At 37.2% G+C, this 21531-nt stretch overlaps 1 protein-coding gene across 1 annotated transcript in view; it reads left to right on the forward strand.

The window, feature by feature from the left end:
- Positions 1-10595: 10595 nt before the first annotated feature.
- The window catches only part of TEX11 (testis expressed 11), a 316643-nt gene continuing 305707 nt past the window's right edge, over positions 10596-21531 (forward strand). Inside the window, exons 1-2 of the mRNA XM_079124942.1 lie at positions 10596-10623; positions 11434-11491. Coding sequence (XP_078981068.1) covers positions 11455-11491 — 37 coding nt within the window. The 5' untranslated portion in view covers positions 10596-10623; positions 11434-11454. The remainder of the gene's footprint in view (positions 10624-11433; positions 11492-21531) is intronic.

The following is a 21531-nucleotide window of genomic DNA, read 5'->3' on the forward strand; positions in this document are numbered from 1 at the left end:
GTGTTCATGGGTTAATCCCCAGTACCTAACCAAAACAAAACAAAAAACAAAAAACCCATAAGCAAAAAGAAAAACACTTGCAGCACAAATTGCATATTTTCCTTTGTACACAAAGAGACCTTACAAATCAATAAGATAGGAAGCCTGGCACAGTGGTGTGAGTCTGTAGTCCCAGTGACTGGGGAGGCTGAGGCAGGAGGATCATGAGTTCAAAGCCAGTTTCAGCAACTTAGCAGGACCCTTTCTCAAAATATAAAATGTGTTAGTGCTGTAGCTCCATGCTAATGTGTCCCTAGATTCAATTCACAGTACCAAAAAAAAAAAAAAGAAGAAAAGAAAAAAGAAAGGAACAACCAATAGAAAAATGATTAAAGGATATAAATAGTTTTCAGAAAAAAATGTAAAGCAAATACAAGAAAAGATATTCAACTCACAGATTAAAGAATTCTAAATCAAAACAGCCATGAGACCTCAGTCCATACTTTACAGACTGGCAGAACAAATTAAGGACTAGGCATTGTCAAAATTGATGGTAAACAGTTTCATGCATGATATGATTAGATATGCTTGTAGCTGTTGTGGAGGGCAATTTGATATAAGAATTAGCAACAATATCCTTTTGATCTGAAATTCTACTTACAAGAATTTTAAAAATTACATATCTATATTTACTGAGCGATTTTCTTGGTGCCAGGGGATGGAACCCAGGGTTTCATGCCTGCAAATCATGTGCTTTACTTATGAGCTACACACCCAACCCCTACCAAGACCTTATTATTATAATTAGTAGTAGTAGTAGTAGTAGTAGTAGTAGTACTGGGGATTGAACCCAGGGCACTTTTCCACTGAGCTACATTCCCAGTTCTTTTTAGTCTTTATTTTGAGGCAGGGTTTCACGAAGTTGCTGAGAGTCTCACCTAAGTTGCCAAGTCTGGCCTCAAACTTGAGATCCTCCTACCTCAGCATCCCAAGTCACTGGGATTACAGGTGTAATCCACCATGCCTGACTGAGACATTATTAATAACAGCGTAAAACTTGGAAGTTACCTAATGTGGATCAGTAAACAGCTAGTTAGTAAGTTAAAATACATTAATTCAGGGCTGGGAGTGTAGCTCAGTGACAAAGCACTTGCCTAGCATGGCAATGCCCTGGGTTCAATCCCCAGTACCAAAAAGAAAAAAAAAAAAAATTGTATGTGTCAATAGGTGGTATAAAAAGATCTCCAAGCAGGACGTGACTGTGCACACCTGTAATCCTAGTGACTCAAGAGACTGAGTCAGAATTATTGTAAATTTGAGGCCAGTCTCAGCAATTCAGCAAGATGCTTAGCAACTTAATCTCAATCTTGTCTCAAAATAAAACACACTGGGAATGTGGCTTAGTGGTAAAGTGCCTCTGGGTTCAATTTCTAATACTAATAAATAAGTAAATATTTTCAAGATAATCTGTTAAGTAAAAACAAAACAAAACAGTGAGGTGTGGAATACGTGTGAGAGAACAAAAGAGGATGTATTTATACATAATTTTTTCCTGGAAAAATATATAAGTTATTAACCTCTGATTTTCCTTCTGTAAATTTTCCATTTTGTAACAGGTATAAAAATTATTTTTTCATTCTTTTATAATTATCATCATATTAGGAAATTAATATAGAGTATATTAAATTAGGGAAACACTAACAGAGGAAGAGAATTTAGCAAAGGAGATGGAAAAAGAGTGACTAAAGCAATAGGAGTGGGGCAGAAGTCTAGGGAGGAAAGAACTTTTCAGGAACAGTACACAATGCCAAATGCTGCCTAGAGAGCCAGGTAAAATAAGATAAGGACAGAGTGTGATTCATTGGTTGTATAAATTAGGATATAATTGATCATTTCAAGAGCTGAGTGGTGGAGGTGGAAACCATAGTGGGTTGAGTGATGGAGCATGAGGAAGTAGACTACAGCTATAGGCTAGTATTTCAGGCAGTAGCTAGAGGGAGTTGAGGGAGGGTTGTTTTTTTGGTTTTGTTTTTGCTTTTTTGAGACACTGGGAATTGAATCCAGGGGTGCTCTACCACTGAGCTACACCCTCAGCCCTTTTATTTATTTTTTTTATTTTAAGTTGTTGTCTTGCTGAGTTGCTGAGGCTGGCCTTGAATTTGTGATCCTCCTGTCTCAGCCTCCCAAAGTCACTGGAATTACAAGTGTGCCTGGATCCCTTAGATTTATTATTTATTTATTTATTTTGGTACCAGGTATTGAACCCACGGACACTTAACCAATGAGCCACATTCCCAGTCCTTTTTATATTTTATTTAGAGACAGAGTGTTACTGAGTTGCTTAGTGCCTAGCTGAATTGCTGCGGCTGGCTTTGAACCCAGGATCCTACTGCCTTAGCCTCACGAGCTGCTGGAATTATTTTTAAAATAAAATATTTCACCACTATCATAAATGGAAAATTTATATAGTACACATTAAATTACTTATCCAACTATTAAAAATGACTGCAACACCTAAAATAATCACACATATCTCACTTTGGAAACCTGCAGTTAACATTAACAGTGAATAATCGGTCAGGCATCAGACTTGAAGCTGGAGTAGAAAATTGCTTTAGGCATGGTCTAATCTTGATCTCCTCGAGGAGACAGAGATAAAATTGACCCAAATAAGCGAAAAGACACAAAATAGGAAATAATAAGTGTCCTCAGAGAGGTATGCATGAAGTACCATAGGAATTCACACAAAGGTGTCCTTAAAAGGAGTTCTGGGAAGTCTTCATGGATGCCACAGCTTTTAAACTGAGGCTTAAGGGATAAGTGAAATGTGTCAATTCAAAAATTGGGGGGAGAGCATTCCAGGAGGAGGGATATTTGTGCACAAAAGCAAGAAGATGGGAAAGCTTATAATCAATTTTGTCCAGTGTCTGAGATTTTGGAGGAGTAAAGTAGAAAAATAAGATAGAAAAGGTAGTTTCCTGTGAAACTTTTTTTTCTGGTTCTGGGGATTGACCCCAGAGGAACTCTACTAATGAGTTATACCCTCTTTATTTTATTTTATTTTATCTTGAGATGGGGCCTCACTAAATCGCTGAGCCTGGTCTCGAACTTAAAATCCTGCCTCAGCCTCTGGAGTAGCTGGAATTACAGGTGTGTGCCACCATGTGCTTCAGTGAAACTCTTGAAAGTCATTAATTCCAAGTCCTCCTACTGAACCCAAGAAGTGTGTGGAAGGGAGGGGCGATAGAGAAGGTTGGATAATGGGTATAAAAATGCAGTTAGATAGGAAGAATAAGTCCTGGTATTCTATAGCACAATAGGGAAAATATAGATTACAACAATTATCATTTTATAAAGAACCAGTAGAGAGGAATTCAAAGGTTTCTAATTCATAGAAATGATAAATGAGCTATTGCACAGTAGGGTGACTATACATAATGATAATGCACTATATATTTCAAAAACCTAAAAGAAAGGAATTTGAATGTTTTCACCATAAAGGAATGATGAATGTTTGAGGAGATAGGTATGATTATGGCGATTAAACATATAATATAGTCAGGTTTGGTGGCGCACACCTGTAGTACCAGTAACTGTAGAGACTGAGACAGGAGGATTACAAGTTTGTATGGCTGTTAGTGAGAGCCTGTCTCAAAATAAAAAAAATCAAAAAGGTCTGGAGTTGTAGCTCAGTGGTAAAGCATAACTGGTTTTGAATTCCAAAAATCACACACAATATATATGTGTGTGTTAAAACATCACTTGGTTCCTCCATTCATATGTGGGTATGGGGCAAGGCTACAAGGGATGAAATTCAAGGGTGCTTTACCGCTGAGCTATGTCCCCAGTTCTTTTTATATTTTGAGACAGGGTCTCTCTAAGTTGCTGAGGCAGGCCTTGTGCTTGTGATCCTTTGACCTGCCTCCTGAGTCACTGGTATTGTAGGCATGAGCCACCACACCCAGAAATGTTTGTTTTTATGTATCAGTTAAAAATAAATAATAAGGGCTGGGGTTGTGGCTCAGTGGTAGAGCATTTGCCTAGCACATGTGATGCACTGGGTTTGCTTCCTAGCACCACATATAAATAAATAAAATAAAATAAAATAAAGGCATTTTGTCCATCTACAACTAAAAAAAAATACAAAAGAAATGCTGAGCTGGGGTGTAGTTCAGTAGTAAAGCACTTGTCTAGCATTAGTGAGGCCCTGGGTCCTATCCACAGGACTGACATTATACATTGTATACAGTCATTGAATTATCACACTGTGCCCGTGAATGTGTACAATTATTGAGTGTCAATAAAAAAAAATAGGCGTGTGTAGATGACAGTGTTCAAATATGTGAAGGAATGAGAGGGTTTGTGGTTTGGTTCAAAGAATTCCATGTCAGCTATCTAATCACATAGTCAAACCCAAAATATTACCATAATGTAGACTTCAGGAATAATTAATTCAAACAAATTCTCTGTCTACAATTTGCCAAGTTTCCCCAGCTCACTCACTCAAGTAACACCACTACAAGAATTCTGTGACCTCATGAAACCTCCAATTCACTGACCCCCACTTCCCACACACACTTTTGCTCTTTTTATCATTCTCCTCCAGTCTTTGCTTGCTCCTTTACCCACCTAAATTCCTGAATTTGTTATCATAAGCACTATTTTCCAAATATCTCCAACTCCCTAGTCAAGACTCCAGAATTCCCTTTCATCCTCAGAGGAATCCAAACATACATATTCTTCATATTTTAACCTGTGCAACTCAGGATTTTTGCAATCACATGACTGGGCAGGTTAATGATAATCAACCTTGACTAGGCCCTCCGCATGACTGAAAAAATTTCCTTTTCTTTTAATTCCCCTGCTCTCTAAAACAAGTCTTTCTTACCTTATTCACATTCTTCAAATCATTCCCTCCTACTCTCTGTTGTTGACTGCTTCATACTTTATTGAGGAAAGTACATGCCCATCAGATAAAATCCCCTTCATCTTTGTGCGGATTTTTTCTTTTATGAACACAACTTTTCTTTTTCCCCAATGATAAAAATATATGTTCATTTATAAAAATTTTAAACATTGAAAAATATGAAGAAAAATGTAGGCTAAGGCTATAGCTCAGTGTCAGAGCACTTGCCTTGCATGCATGAGGCCCTGGGTTTGATCCCTACCACTACAATAAAAAGTAATAAATCTCCCAAATCCTACCACTCAAAGGTAAACATTTTTGACATTTTGGTAAATAGGCTTCCAGACATTTTTGTTCAAATATGTATGCACATTTGTAATGTATACTCTCTGTAAGCTTTCTTTTTTAAAACTGAATAGTAGGATGTAGGTATTTTCCTAATTAACTATGGATTGTTTTTACAAAAAAAGTGTTTACTGACTGTGTAAGTATTCCACTATATTTAATGTATCATAAATTGTGTAACTAGTCCACTATTGGTGACCATTTAGGTGTCTTACAATGCTTCAGTGAACACTTCTGTTAATCTTTCTATTATGGTTCGGATCTGGAATGTCCCCCAAAGTTTCATGTGTTAAAGGCTTGGTCTGCAATACAGCAATCAATCTTCAGAGGTGGGACTTTTGGGAATTGATTGGATCATGAGTGCTTTAACCTAAATCAGTGGATTCATCCATTGATGGAGTCATAATCTAATGACATTTATTGGGAGATAATGGAAACTTTTGGAGGAAGTAGGATACTGGGGGCATGGCCTTAAATGTTATATCTTGCCACAGGCCATTCCCTCTTTCCTTCCAGTTGACATGAGGTGAGCAACTTTGCTACACCCTTGTGCCATGATGTTCTGCCTCACCACATGCACAGAAACAATGGAGCCAGCTGACCATGGACTCAAACTTTTGAAACCTGAACCACATAAATCTTTCATCCTATAAGTTGTTTTTTTCTGGCATTTTGTCACAGCTATAAAAAGCTGAATAACATACTTTATTTGCAAATTTTTTCCAATTTTGCCTTTTGAAAAATTCCGAGAGGGAGAATTGTTGGGTGAGATTTTTTTGTGTGACCCTGGGGATTGAACCCAGCCCTTGAGCATGCTAAACAAATTCTCTACCACTGAGCTACATCCCCAGCTCACTTATTTAAAATTGTGATACAGAGGCCAGTGGGATAGCTCAGGCCTTGCATCCTGGGCCTAGGTTGGATGCCCAGTGTGTGCTCCCTTGACTCTCTCTCTCTCTCTCTCTCTCTCTCTCTCTCTCTCTCTCTCTCTCTCTCTCTCTCTCTCTCTCTCGCACACACACACACACACACACACACACACACACACACACACACACACACAATTTTGATACGTTACCAAACTGCCTTCTTTCCAGAGAAGTTGCAATAACATGTGCTCTTACAATGTTAGTGCTCTTACCAACAGTGTGCAAGAGTGCCTGTTTTGTACAGCCTGAGAAATCTGAGGTTTTGTTAATCTTTTAAACCTTTGCCAATCTGATACATGAAAAATTTACCTTGCTTTAATTTGCATTTCTATGATTACTGGTGGGGTTGAAAAATCTTTTCATGTATTTATTGGTTATATTTCTCCCTGTGTAAATTGTCTGATTATGTCCTTTAATCATTTATTTACTAAGAGTATCTTCATTTTTCTTTTTATTTATTTATTGTGGCACTGGGGATTGAATCCAGGGCCTTATGCTTCAAGCACTCTACCAACTAAGCTATATCCCCAGCCCTTTCTTTCTAATTTGAAGAGCTCTTTTTATGTTAGATATGGTAACTCTATCTGTTACGTATATTGAAAATATCTTTTTTTGTAGTCCGTGTTTTTTTCTTCTAACCTTATAGTGCCATTCACATTTTTTCTGTATTGAAACTTGTTATTATTTTTCTCTTTTTGATTTTGGCTTTCAGATCATGCTTATATCTAGCCATTGTGTTTTTAAAATATTGGCCCCTTATTTTCTTATAGGAATTTTATGATTGAATTTAATCTTTTATTAATCTAGAATTTCTTCTGGCATATGAAAGGAGTTAAGAGCTTGGTTTTCAGTTGTTACGACATTTTTTTTCTTGAATAATTCTTTTCCTCTCTGATTTGAATAGTTCCTGTACTGCATATATTTAGATCTGTTTCTGGACTCTATTCTGTTCATTTATCTGCACTATTACCATACACTTTTGTTCACAATAGTTTAAATATCAGGCAGAACAAACTCCTCTTCCTCACTCCATTAATACTTTTGTTTATAGAATTTTCCTGACTATAGTTGCAGGTTTATTCAGAAAATATTTCTCTGCTTTTAATAAGTTGTAATGCTACCTTGTCAGCTGATTTGCATTCTTGGTTGCTTATTCTCTTTTAATCCACTCTGTTAACAAGAGTCTTCATAGGCTCTCATCAGAGTCCAAGCTGTTGACTCATCTTTTGTACTATGTGTTTTACTGTCTCTTTAACATTATGTTAAAGGGTGGGACAGATAACTTATAGCTTATGCTAGGGTAAGGGAAGATAATCCACAGCGTGTTGGGTGTCATAAATAATGTCATTTTACTCCTCACTTTTGCATATCCTCCTCAGTGTGTCCCTGCTTCTTTTTATCTCCTCTCCTTTCTCTTTTTTTTCCTTTTTTTCCGTTTAATTCTCACTTACTTTTAACATCTGGGGAGGCTATCTAGATCCAAAACAAAAGAAACTGGAGATAGTCATACAACATAAGGTTTTTAACTCTTTCTGTGTATATTCCGAACTTACTGGAAGTTTCAGTGCAGTGGTCTCAGCAACTCAGTAGCTTTGATTTATATTCATACATACAATCAGTATTAATCAATAGAGTCATATGATTACTGTATACCTAATTTAATATTGGATAATATAATATCCATTCTACTACAGACATTACTAATCATTAAGAGCTCTAAGACAGTGGGGTGTCGTGGCACATGCCTGTAATCCTAGCAGCTCAGGAGGCTGAATCACGAATTCAAAGCCAGTTTCAGCAAAAGTGAGGCACTAAGTCACTCAGTGAGACCCTGTCTCTAAATAAAATACAAAATAGGACTGGCGATTTGGCTCAGTGACTGAGTGACACTGAGTTCAATCCCCGGTAGCAAAACACAAAAACAAAAACAAAAAACAAAAAAACCCTCTAAGTTGCATGTGAAAATGTTGCTGTAGGCTTTCGTGTTGAGTTCTAATTATCATCTCGTTCATTCATCTGTTCATATGAGAACAAAGAAGTTATGGTAGAGCCAGGGACCTAGGTGGGATGATGGAATTGGAAAGCACTTAATTTTCCAACCAGGAAATGGTGAATAATAATGAGAACTAGTATTTGTTAAGTGCTTACTATGTGCCAACCACCCACTGTTCTAGATGTGTTATGTACATTATTCTATTGAAATAGAAGCCTAGAATTACTGTAACACCGAGTGTGGAGTTGGGTGTGTTCTTTGTCTTACAAATTCAAAAAACTAGATTCATGGACAACAGTCAGTGAAAGCAAAGTATAAGAAGTTTTTTTAAAGTGAAGCAAAGCAATGCTCCTGTGGCTGGGAGGAGACCCAAGAGAGTTGCCAGTGAATGGCTATTGTCCAGGGATTTATGTAGATCTGTAGGTTTAAGGAAGTCAGTCCCCTGTCCAATCTAGGGTAAGGCACTCAGTGTCCATGAGGTATATATGAAGATTTTAGTACAATCAAAATATTGATCAGGCATTTTTTTCCCTCTTTGGAGAGGCCTTGGTTTTCACTTCATGTATGTCCTGATTTAAAAATAACCTTTTTGCCAGTTTCTTAGCAAAAAACCTGCAGCTGTTGTTTGTGCTCAGCTACTGAAGAAGTTGCCTAGGGGCTCATTTCCCTATCTGTCTAGCCTTATCTCTTCTTCCTGACCTCACTACTTTCGTTCCCATTTTATAGAGGAGTAAATCGGGGTCTAAGATTCTAAGAGGTAGCATAAGGTCACACAGTGTGTGATGAATTGAGATTCAGTCAACTCTGTGATACTTTTTTTTTTAAAACCAGGCTTCTATTTCCTAATTTGGCAATGTAGGATTATGAAGATACATCAAATTGCAGGACGCAAAAGAAGAGGAGTTAATAGCAGTGCAGTAGTCCTACTTAACCACAGGGGATACATTACAAGCCTCCTGGAAGATGACCAAAGCTGTGGATAGTGCGAATCCTATAGGTACTATTTTCCCCTGTGCATAATACCTATGATAAGGTTTAATTTAAATTTAGAAACAGTAATAGATTAATAATAACTAATAATAAAAATAGAATAATTATGATAATTGTTGTAAACAACTTTAATAAACATAATTTAAAACTTATAAATTATTTATTTCTGCCATTTTCCATTTAATATTTTGAGATTACAAATGACCACAAGTAACTTAAATTTCAGAAAGCTACACTGCAGATGAGGGAGAGTACTACTGTATTTTTTGTCTTTTCTTTTCTCTTTTCTTCATAGTACTATGTGATCTAGATGCAGAAAACTTTGGAGAGGAAAAAAATATTTTTAGAAATGCCATTTTTCCCATGATACATAATGATTGATCTTCAGACTTTCAGGGTCAGGAGGGAACTCTGTTAATGTTCCCAGAATGGGAGCCATAGTCTATTTTCTTCATCATTCTGTTAGCCAGCTTCACATCTGGGCAGACTGTGGTGCACGAAGTTTTAAAAAAGGATGTGTGAAAGGAGAAGTTGGAATCTTATTTTTTTTTTCCTAGTCCTGGGGATCAAACTCAGGGGACTTGCCACATGCCAAGCAAGTGCTTTACCGGAGCTACATCCCCAGCCCTCTTTTTAATGTTTTGATATTGGCTTTATCTCCAAATCTGGGGTCACTGCTGTCTCTCAGTGGCGATTTCTTTAGAGGCCAACTCCTTAGTTGCAAGTATCTTGCACAGGTTAGGTAAATCAAATATATTTACTTATATGTTCCACCCACCCCTAAAACCATTTGTTAAAAAATAGGTGGAATACATGAATTTTCTGTGAGCCTAAAGGAGAATCATTAGGTAGTTTCCTTTAAATATGACAAAAAAAGGGGGGGGGGCAGGGCAGCAAAACATATTTGGGAACTAGAGTTTTTCCCTTACTTCTGATATTTCTGACCTTTGTCACTACATTTTTTTTTTTTTTTGAGATGGGGTTCTGTATGCCACTGCCTCACTGAGGCTGGTCTCAAACTCCTGAACTCAAAAGATCTTCCAGACTTTGTCTCCAAGTTTTGAGACTATAGGTGAGTCTGGATTCTTTGCCAATCTTGAATACCTATTTGGTAGTATTATGTACTTTATCCCCCTCCCCCTACCATGTGAAATCCTGCTGTCCTCTTTCCTTTAATCCTGGCCATTTACACTTTTCCCTCAATTATTTGTATTATGCTTCCAGTTTTACATCATATTTGCTTCCTCCCAGTGAGCCTCATCTTGGTTTCATCCAGTGATTCTCCTAGATGCATTCCTAGGTTCAAACATCCAGATGGGCCCCAAGGCTTAGGCTCTGAGATACAGGGGAAAGGCCAGTTGGGAGTGGCCTTTGATGACGTAGTCACAGGGGGAGGAGTTTCCCGAGTGTCCAGAGGCGCTGTACAAGGGATTTGTGTAGAGCACATTGTGGATGGCTGCAGCATTGGCCTCCCAGCCAGGGTGAGTGATTTAATGGGCAGGAAGGGTTAGAGGTGGCTTCAGGCATGGGATAATTGGGTGATTTATTTCTTTCCTATTTTGCGGTTCACCGAGGATGTGTTGCATGATGGGAAAATGCTCTACCAGAGAACTAAATTCCAGCCCAGTTGAGTGGTTTATAACTAGCAATAAGGCGTGCCCAACAAGTTTTAGATTTAATTGGAGGCAATGGCTTTAGACTAGCAAGCCTCTGGTGGCTAACTCTCAAGGTGAAAGGCAGTATTTTTTGCTGAGATTGGAGGAGGCTGAGGAGCAGTTCCTGGTCAATGAAAGGGCGAATGAGTAGTTACTGTAGTTTATATATGTGACGGACCTACTTCCATCAAAATGGGGTAGTTGGAGACGGTTGGTGACCGTTAGGGGTGGGGTGATGTAGGTGCTAACTGTCTTCGAGATCGGGAAAGAAGATAGTGAGTGATTGGATGCTCTGACAGGGCGGGGGGATTTTGAACCAATTAGGAGGAAGCAGCAAGTACCAACCAACCAATCACAGGGTACCTCTCAGCCCTGTTTCTCGTGTTGCTGGGCCGAATTATGGTAAGAAAAGTCTTGGGATGAAATTTTCCAGGCCCCTTTTATATTGTAAGAAAGCACGGCCCTATTTGCATTAATCTGACTCCATCTTCACTAATTTTTGTTTTCAATTTCCTCAAGCCCCCCCAACCCCCGCACCGTTTGGATAACAAGTAACAGGAAAAAAATGTTTGGAAAAAAATTATCCAGAAACTGGGGATAAAGGACAGAGTATTAAACTATTTGCTTGTTTTGTAGGCTGGAGCAAGAGATTTAAAAATGGATGGTATCGACTTTCGTTTCATGGACTTTAAAGGTATCTAGCTTTGTGGTAGTAAAGAAAATAATCAAACTGTTGCATTATTTAGTACATTCTAAATGTATTTTGTTTCTGAATTTTGACTCTTTGGAGTATCCATAACTCCAGCTTTTCTCTTATATGTACCAGAAACAATATAGAATAAAGACACTGGGAAATTTTTATCAGGTAGTCTAGGGAAACAGTAGTCATAATTTATAATTTATCTTTTCAGGATTTTTATGACATGCAAAATAACACTGGTTTAATATGAAATAGGAATCTACAGCATTAAAAGTACATTTTAAGAGAATTACTGCAAGATCCTGAAGTGCCTTTCCATAGTCATCAGTGAAATAATTTTTTGGCAGTACTAGGGATTGAATTCAAAGCCTTGCATATGCTAGATAAGTGCTCTATCACTGAGCTACATCCCCAGCCCTGAAAAATAGATTTTATTTAAGTGTGTAGTTTTAGGTTTAAGTGAGTTTTATTGTGTCTTTACTCGTTTAAAAATTGGTAATCCATGTATGGTATTTATGGGAACTCTTCATAATAGAAAGCAGTTTGATTGACCAGAACACCAGGTTCCACAACCATGCCATTTTGGGAGTTTTTACAGTACTTTCCTTTGTTTCTAAGGAAATGATTAGACATGTGGTACATTCACAATTACATAATGATAAATATATTGAAAGTAAGGTGGCTGTAAATCTATGACTTAAAAAAGTTCAGGTCAGTATTTTGCTAAGGTTTGTCATTTTAAATGATGATGGGACAGGGGGAAGCAGGTAGCTCAGGGATAGAGTGCTTGGCAGGCATGCCAAGGCTCTGGTTCCATCTCCAACACTGCAATTAAAATCATTCTTTAAAAAATGACAAAGCCCACTACTCGTACCTTCAGTTTTAACTTACGATATATTATCTAAACGGTATAAGTGTGGAATAGGGATTATAACTTAAGTATATGGTATTTGAGACCTTGTATTTACATAAACATTTGAAGCACACAGTAAAATTTAGAGAGTAAGATAACAAAACCTGTATACCTACCACTGACTTGTCATTTCTTAAGTTTGCCATATGCTTCTGATATTTCATTATTTCAAAGAACTAAAATATTACATGTAACTTTTTTTGTGCTACTGGGGATTGAACCCAGGAGAGCTTTACCACTGAGCTACATCCCCATTGGTATTTATTTTTTTTATTTTTAAACAAGATCTTACTAAATTGCCTAGGCCAACTTGAAACTTGGAATCCTCCTACCTGAACCTCTCAAGTAGCTGGGATTACAGGCACCACTGTGTCCTGCTCTTTTTAAATTTACATAATTAATATTATTTTATGTGTTTTCTTTGCAACTTATATGTGTCTGTCTGCTCCCTGTCCCCCAGCATTGTGGGGTTTTTGTTTTATTTTTCATTTCTGGGGTGTGTTTTGAATATTTACTCATGTGTATATTTCAATTCTAGATTATTTGTTTCCACTGCACTGAATGTAAATATACAGTTTATTTATTCAGTCCCCTTTTTTGGACATGTATTAGCTGTTACTAACAATACTACAATGAACATTGCATTTTTGAGTATTTTGCAAGGATGTTCAAACATATTTTGCTACCACCCATGGCAATAAAACATGTTCTATACCATATCCCAGTACACACATACTATATCATAAGTTGAATGAAACTATTTTTACCTTTATTTTTTTGGTACTGGGGATTGAAACTAGAGGTGCTTTACCACTGAAATATATCCCCATCCTTTTTATTTTTTATTTTCAGACAAGGTCTCACTATGTTGCTTAGTGCCTCACTAAGTTGCTGAGGCTGACTTTGAATTTGTGATCCTCTTGCCTCAGTCTCCTGAAGCCCTGAGATTATAGGCATGTACCACTGTACCCAGCTAATCAGCATTTTCTATATGAAAAAAAAAAGAAATAGATAATATCAGCCAGAGCAGTGTGTGATGGTGCACAACTGTAATCCTAGAGACTCAGGAAACTGAGGCAGGAGGATCACAATTTCGAGGCCAGCTTCAACAACTTAGGGAGGACCTAAGCAACTTAGTGAGATTCTGACTCAAAATAAAAAATAAAAGGTGCTGGAAGCTGAGGCAGGAGAATCACAAATTCAAGGCTAGTCTCAGCAACTTAGTGAGACCCTAAGCAGCTTAATGAGACCCTGTTTCAAAATGAAAAATAAAAAGGGTTGGGGATATGGATCAGTGGTTAAGCGCCCCCATGTTCAATCTCTAGTACAAAAAATAAAAAGGGTTACACAGATGAAATGAATTTTAATGGTACACTGTTTAGCTTAGCATTTCCAAAAGTTTTTTTTTTTTTTTTTTTTTTTTTTTTTTTTTTTTGCGGTGTTGGGGATTGAACCCAAGGCCTTGGCAAGCACTCTACCAACTGAGCTATATCCCCAGTCCAAAAGGTTATTATTTAAGCATATAATCAATATAAAATTATTTATGAGATATTTTACATTGTTTTTTGATACAAAGTCTTTGAGTTTGATATGTATGGTTTTTTTTTGTGCTAGGGATCAAACCCAGGGACTCATATATGTTAAACATGTGCTTTATTACTGAGCTACACCCCCAGCATTAGTGTGTATTTTATACTTAAATCATATCTCATTTTATACTAGCCACACTTCAAGTGCTTAGTAGTCAGTTACATGTAGCTAGTGGTTACCCTACTGGACAGTGCAGTGTATGTATGCTGGATCAAAAGGTATGAGCATCTTTAACTTCATAAATGTTGCCAAATGGCTGTGCAAAATAGATGTAACAATTTATACTATGTTTTACCTTTCACTTTCCCCCATTTCCTTGTTAATATTTGATATTGTCAGACTTAGAACTTTGCAAGGGTGAAGGGTATTCTTGTGTTTATTAACATTTAAATTTTTTAATTAACATTTTTGAATAACTTTGTTTTTTTTTTTTTTTTTTTGATGCTGAGGATTGAACCTAGGGCCACTCACATGCTAAGCAAATATTCTACCACAAACCTAGAAATAACTTTAGATTTACAGAAAAGTTGCAAAGATACTGCAGAGAGTTTTCATATATCTCTTAGCCAGTTTCATCTTCCTTAATGTTACCATCTACATGGGTTTTGTTTTGATTTACACATCCCGACAATTAGCAAAGTTGAGTTTATTTTCATAGATTTATTGGCAATTTGAGTTTTCTCTTCTGTACACAGAATCCTTTTAATCAAGTTTTATAAAAATGAACCACAAGGGTTGTAGTTCATTGATAAAGCACTTTCCTACTGCTAAGCCCTGCTTTCAATTCCCAAAGCTGTAAGCCAAACAAACAACAGTTAAAACAAAACAAAATGAACCACAAAAGGCCACGTGATGACTCTAGTTCATTTCCTTCTGAGGACAAATTGATGTAACACCAATATTTTTGTATCACCAATTCCAAATGATTTCTGGTGTAAGCTAAACCAAATGAAGATACCTCCTTTTCTGCATGCCAGTTCTTCAACTACCTAAATATACTTACCTTGTCCTGTGGGAAGTCCCTTCTGCAGATGGAGCATCTCTGTTCAGTATTCCTCATGTTACATGTTTTCTAGTCAGTCTTCTCTTAATTTTGTATACTGTCTTCTGAACTGCTCTATACTTTTTATGTTATTCCTTAAGTGTGGAACCTAGAACAGAATACAGTTCTCTAGGTTTGATATGATCAGCACAAAATAACGTTTCTTTTTAGATGTAGGGATGATCATCTTTCTCTTTATATAATGATGTAATGACTCATTTTAATTTTTTTTCCTTGCAGTACTAGGTATTGAAACTAGGCCCTTGTGTATCCTAGATAAATGCCCTACCATTGAGCTACGTCACCACACCTTTATTTTATTTTGAGACAAGGTCTTGCTTAGTTTTCCAGGCTAGCTTCAAACTTGGCAATCCTCTTGCTTCAACCTCTGAGTAGCTGGGGTTACAATCTTTGTCATTATACCTGGCAGCAAATGTTAAAGAAATGGAACATTCTTATCTCCTTAGAAAAGTTTGTTATTCCCTTTTGCAGTTAGTCTCCACCCCCATCCCCACTCTCTACTGCAACCACTGTTGTGATTTCTGTTGCTTTAGTTTCATTCATAAATAAAATCATTCAGTATTTTCTATTGTATTTTTCTCTAAGCATAATTTTTTTGTGATTCACCCTTATTGTTGTATATATGAGTACTTAATTCCTTTCATTGCCTAGTAGTATTCCTCTGAATGAGTACATTGCAATTTGTTTATCAGTTGGTCACTTGATGGATACTCTTGGCTGTTATGAAAAAAGTTGCTATGAATGTTCATGTGTAAGTTTTAAGAGTGGATTTAGGTTTTCATTTGTTTAGGGGAAATTCCTAGGAGTGGAATTGCTGGTATGCAAAGTACTTTTACAGCCAGGTTTCAACACATTGTCTAGAGTATTTCCTTTATGGAGGACATGTTTTTAAAAGGCTCTAAATTCCTTTTTTTCTTTTTTTTTTTTGGTCCCTGGGATTGATCCCAGGGATGCTTAACCACTGAGCCACATCCCAGCCCCTCAAACTCTTAATTTAAGAAATAATAGCAGGTGGGCTGGGGAGTTTCCTAAGCTTTCCTTCCTAATTCAGAAAAATTCCCTTCTCTTGGCAAGCATCAAGACCATCCAAAATTGAAGGTGATGTAATATGGGAAATAGCAAAAAGAAGTTGAATGGTGTTGAGAAAATATTTTTAATGAGGTAATTTAGTCCAGTTTTCCTTCTCAATAATATGTTTAATTCTTAAAAAATGGCAACTGTTTATCCAGTGTTGTAGCTCCTTTTTTCCTGTGATTAGTTTGGAGACAAATTTTTATTTTCCTTTCTCTAAATTTCTAACTTCTTTCCCTTTTTTGTTATACAAATACCCTTGTGATCTATTACAATATTTGTTTATATTTTCTTTTTCTGTTTTATTTATGATAATTTTTGGGAAGATAGATATTAGTTAATTTGGTTTGTCAAATCTTCAGCAAATAGCCAGGTGTGATGGTACATGCCTATAATCCCAGCTACTTGGGAGACTGAGGCAGAAGGATCACAAGTTTGAGGCCAGCCTGGGCAACTTAGTGTGACCCTATCTTAAAATAAAAGGAATAAAAATGAATGAGGTTGTAGCTCAGTGGTAAGATGCCCCTTAGTTCAATCCCCAGTGCCACCACCATCACCACAACAAAAAACTTCAGAAAAAAATATATGTATACTCAACACTAGTCCTGTCCAATAGAAATATAAGGTGTATTACAAGGGTAATTTTAAATTTTCTAGTAGCCATATTGAAAAAGTAAAAAGAATAGGTAAAATTAATTTTTAATAATAAATATAATATTGTCTTTTAGCCCAGCATATCCAAAATATTATTGTATCAGCATGTAATCGATATACACAATTACTGAGATATTTTATATCCTTTTTTTGGTACTAGGGATCAAACCCAGGGGTGCTCTGTGACAAAGCCGGATCCACAGTGCCCCTGCTTTTGAGACATGATCTCACTAAGTTGCTGAGGCTGGCCTCAAACCTGCAATCCTCTGTCTCAGGCCCCCTAAGTCTCTGGATGGGATTGTAGGCATGTGCCACCATGACTGGCTACATTGTTTTTTTTTTTTTTTTTTTCATACTAAGTCCTTGAAATCTGGTGTGTATTTTATAATTAGAGTACTTCTCAATTTTTTCTAGTGCTGGGATTGAAACCAGGGCCTCACAGTAGGCAGGTGCTCTCCTACTATCCTCCAGCCTCATATGTTGCAATTTAGATTACCCACATTTCAAGTGCTCAGTGTTGCTACCATATTAGACCACACAGGTCTAGACTAAAAAGTGTAGTAGAGAAACTCACCTAAGATAATTGTCTTTCATTGAATCTCAAGGACTTTGTTTATTTGGAAGCTGTCTATGAGCTATTTTTTCTCATTCCTTGAAATGCCACAGTGGGATCCTCACATTAGGAATGGCAGAATCATTAAGAAATATCCTGGCTGGGGAGAGAGCTCAGTTGGTAAAGTGCCTGCCTTGCAGGCACAGGGCCTTGGGTTCCATCCCTAGCACCACCAAAAAAAAAAAAAAAAAATATTCCAAGAGAAGGCAACATAGTTTATAGATCCATGAGTATGTCTGTTGTATAGCCTGTTGCAGAATTCTCATTGAGATATTCATTGGGGTCACCTGGTATGCACCAATCAGATAGAAATAATACAGTTTTTAAAATAAAGAGATTGAATGAACAACGTAATTAAACTTTCTTAGTGTGGCATAGTGTCTTTCAAGCTTTGGCCTCTACACGTCTTTCTTTTCTTTTTCCCTCTTTTTTTTTTTTTTTTTTTTCCTTACTGGGGATTGAACCCAAGGGTGCTTCACCACTGTGCTACATCTCCAGCCCTTTTCTTTTGAGACAGCTTAATTGCTAGCACTGGCCTTGAATTTGCAATCCTTCTGCATTAACCTCCCACGTTGCTGGGATTATAGGTGTGTGCCACTACGCTTGGTTTCTATATACCTTTCTAATAGTGTTTTCTGTAACTGTCCTTTACCCTTTTCTTCAGTCATGCGCAAGTACTTATGGTTTTTTGAACCTGCTGTGCTTTTCCACATCTGTGTTTCTCCCTCCAGTGTGTTATTTCCTTTAATATCTGCCTGGGAATCGTTTTAACCTATTCTGTAAGACCCATCTCAAATCATGTCTCAGTGAAGCCTATCCTGCCATTCCTAATCCTATCCCTCAAATGGGCAGAGTTACTCAATCATTTGTATTCACACCACTTATATTATTATGTAATTTGTTTCATTTTCTCTTGATAGTGTGATCCTCTTAATGGCATAGATTGCCTCATTTATTTTTATATTCCTAGAAAGATGTCCAGTATCTGCCTGATACCAGACATCTAATAAATGTTTGTTGAATTAAGTTTTACAAGGAGAAATGTAGTGCCAGCCAAAGCAGAAGAATGTATTTGCTTTGGATTCTTTTTTTCGTTGGGGAGGGTTACAGAGGATTGAATTCAGGGGCACTCAACCACTGAGCCACGTCCCCAACCTTATTTTGTATTTTATTTATAGACAGGGTCTCACTGAGTTGCTTAGCACTTCACTTTTGCTAAGGCTGGGTTAGAACTTGCAATCCTCCTGCACTGGGATTACAGGCATGTGACACCACGCCTGACTTGCCCTGTATTCTTTTCAGTGCTATGCTATTAATAGCTTTGATCTTGGGTAAATTAGTTGACTTCTCTATGCTTAATTTTATTAAACATTTTTTATTAGTAATAGTGGGATTTTTTGTGACATACTGGTATATTCACATAAGATAATTTGATCAATTTAATTCCCCATTACTTCCCCTTTACCTCCCCTCCTTGCTCCCCCTCATCCCCTTCCATTATCTTAACTTGTCTCCCTTCTGTTTTCATGAGATCTCTTTTCCCCCTTATTCTCTTTGGCTTTAACATGTGAGAGAAAACATATGAACCTTTACTTCTTCAGTCTGGCTTATTTTTAACAAAATGCTCTCCAGTTCCATCCATTTTCCTGAAGATGACATAATTTCATTTTCTTTATGGATGAACAGAACTCTATTGTGTACAGATACCACTTTATGCATTCGTTTATTGGTAGACACCTAGGCTGGTTCCATAACTTGGCTACTGTAAATTGTGCTGCCATAAATATGGGGATGCATATATCTGTATAGAATGATGACTTTCATTATTTTGTATAAATACTTAGGAGAGAAGTGGCTCATATGGTGGTTCCTTTCATAATCTTTTGAGGAGCCTCCTTATTGCTGTCTGTATTGATTGTACTAATTTATATTCTCACCAACAAAAGAATTCCTCTCTGGTAACTTGCCAGCATTTATTGTTACTTGTTTTCTTTTCTTTTTTTTTTTTGGGGGGGGGTGCTGGGGATTTGAACCCAGGGCCTTGTGCTTACAAGGCAAGCACTCTACCGACTGAGCTATCTCTCCAGCCCCATTACTTGTATTCTTGATGATTGCCTTTCTAATTGGACTGAGATGAAATCTCAGTGTAGTTTTGATTTTCTCTGCTTTTTTTTTTTCAGTGCTGGGATTAAACCTGGGGCCTTGCACATACTAGACAACACTGTACCAATGATCACTGAGATACATACCCAGCCCCATTTTAGTCTATTGTAAAATTGGAGTGTGTTACTAGCATTTTAAGGTTACTTAAAACTCCAAAAAATGTGATTGACTGATGTGCGTATCCATATATATATATATATGGCTTGTAGAAATGACTTTAAGCTCCTCAGGGGAGGGGACTATGTCTTTCTTATTCTTTTTATATCTTTGGTTATATCAAAGAAACTGGCTTATCAAATGTTTATTAAATGAATGAGTAAAGTAACTCTTGTTTGTTTCATTCATATTAATATGGTCACCAGGTCACCAGGAATGACTGTTTTTTGTTTTTAAATGATTGTTTGTGGTACTAGGGATTGAACACAGGGACACTTTATAAAACACTGAACTATATCCCCAGCCCTTTCTCTCTCTTTTTTTAAATTTTGAGATACGGTTAGGACCTTGCTAAATTGCTGAGGCTGGCCTCGAACGTTGATTCTCTTACCTCAACCTCCTAAGTTGCTGGGATTACCAGTGTGTGCCACCATGTAGAGGGACTCTGTCCTTTTTAATTAATGATGATTTGGAAATTTTTTGGTGGGATGTGGTGAAGATTGAGCCCAGGGCCTTGTACATGCTAGACAAACAATACCACTGAACTGTATCACCAGTACATTGTTACTAAACCCAGGTTTGGAAGCAAATCCCACAGAAAAACCAACATCTGAGAGATGAGTGCTGGGGAGAAAGGCTTTATTCAGTGGCAAAAGAATGGAGAAGTGGGAATCCATGCTAGAAAATCAACCTCGTATTCCAGGGGATTGTGGGGTTGTAGATATGGGAATAACAATAATGAGGGAGAGGGATAGACTAATGAAGGGGAATATGCATGTATTTTCTAGGAATAGGAAGAGATTTTCCAGGAATTTGGGTGCCTTCTCTTTTCACTCATTTCATGGTCTGATGTTTCTGGTAATGATACTTGGTGGATGTCTTTAAATTTGAAAAGGGTAGAGAGAGACTAGGCATGTCCAAGTCAATTAAACACTATATTACAGCTTGGGACAAAACATTTCTCAAATGATCAAATGTCTACATGCAGAATTTAGTAGACTCTGACTCAGAGTTTAAGGTAACAAAGGAGACAGACACAATATTCGTATTATCAGTGATGCCAGGCCTTTCCATATCCATCAGACATCTGTAGGCCCAAGTGAAGAGTCAGTGTTTTCAGCAAAAGTCGCCTTCAGGTCACTCAAGGGTAACCTAGGCATCCATTATCATCATAACCCATATGTCAGAGGTGTTATCTCCAGCAAAACTAGAGGGAGACTAATGTATTGTTAGTGTGACCTTTAGAAGTAGTAACTTTTAAAGTCAATTAATAACAAGTCAAGCTAGAGGATTTTATTTAGCCCGCCCAACACTTTATTTTATTTTGAGACAAGTTCTCACTAAGTTGCCCAGGCTGGCCTCAAACTTTGTGATACTACTGATTTAGCCTCCTGAATGCCTAGGATTATGAGTGTGTACCACCATGCCTGGTGATTTGGACATTTTTTAAACAATTATTTGGAAATGTAAACAGGCTTAAATAAACTTCTCTTATGTGTTTTCATCACTATAAAAAATAATCCACAGGAGCTATTTGGAACGCTGAGGCAGGAAGACCACAAGTTCAAGGCCATCCTGGACAATTTCACAAGCCCCTATCTCAAAAATGGGGGCAGGGAAGAGGGAGCAAGGGGTGATAGTGCAGGGAAAGGGGTCTGAATTAGAACAAGATAGCCCATGCTTTTATAATTATGTTAAAATTGATTCTATTGTCATGTATAACTAAAAAGAATCAATTAAGAAAAAGAAAAAAAGGACTGGGGATGTAGCTCAGCAGTAAAGCACCCCTGAGTTCAATCCCTAGTACCAAG

The sequence above is a fragment of the Sciurus vulgaris genome, assembly GCF_902686455.1.
Source record: "Sciurus vulgaris genome assembly, chromosome: X".
Taxonomy (NCBI): domain Eukaryota; kingdom Metazoa; phylum Chordata; class Mammalia; order Rodentia; family Sciuridae; genus Sciurus; species Sciurus vulgaris.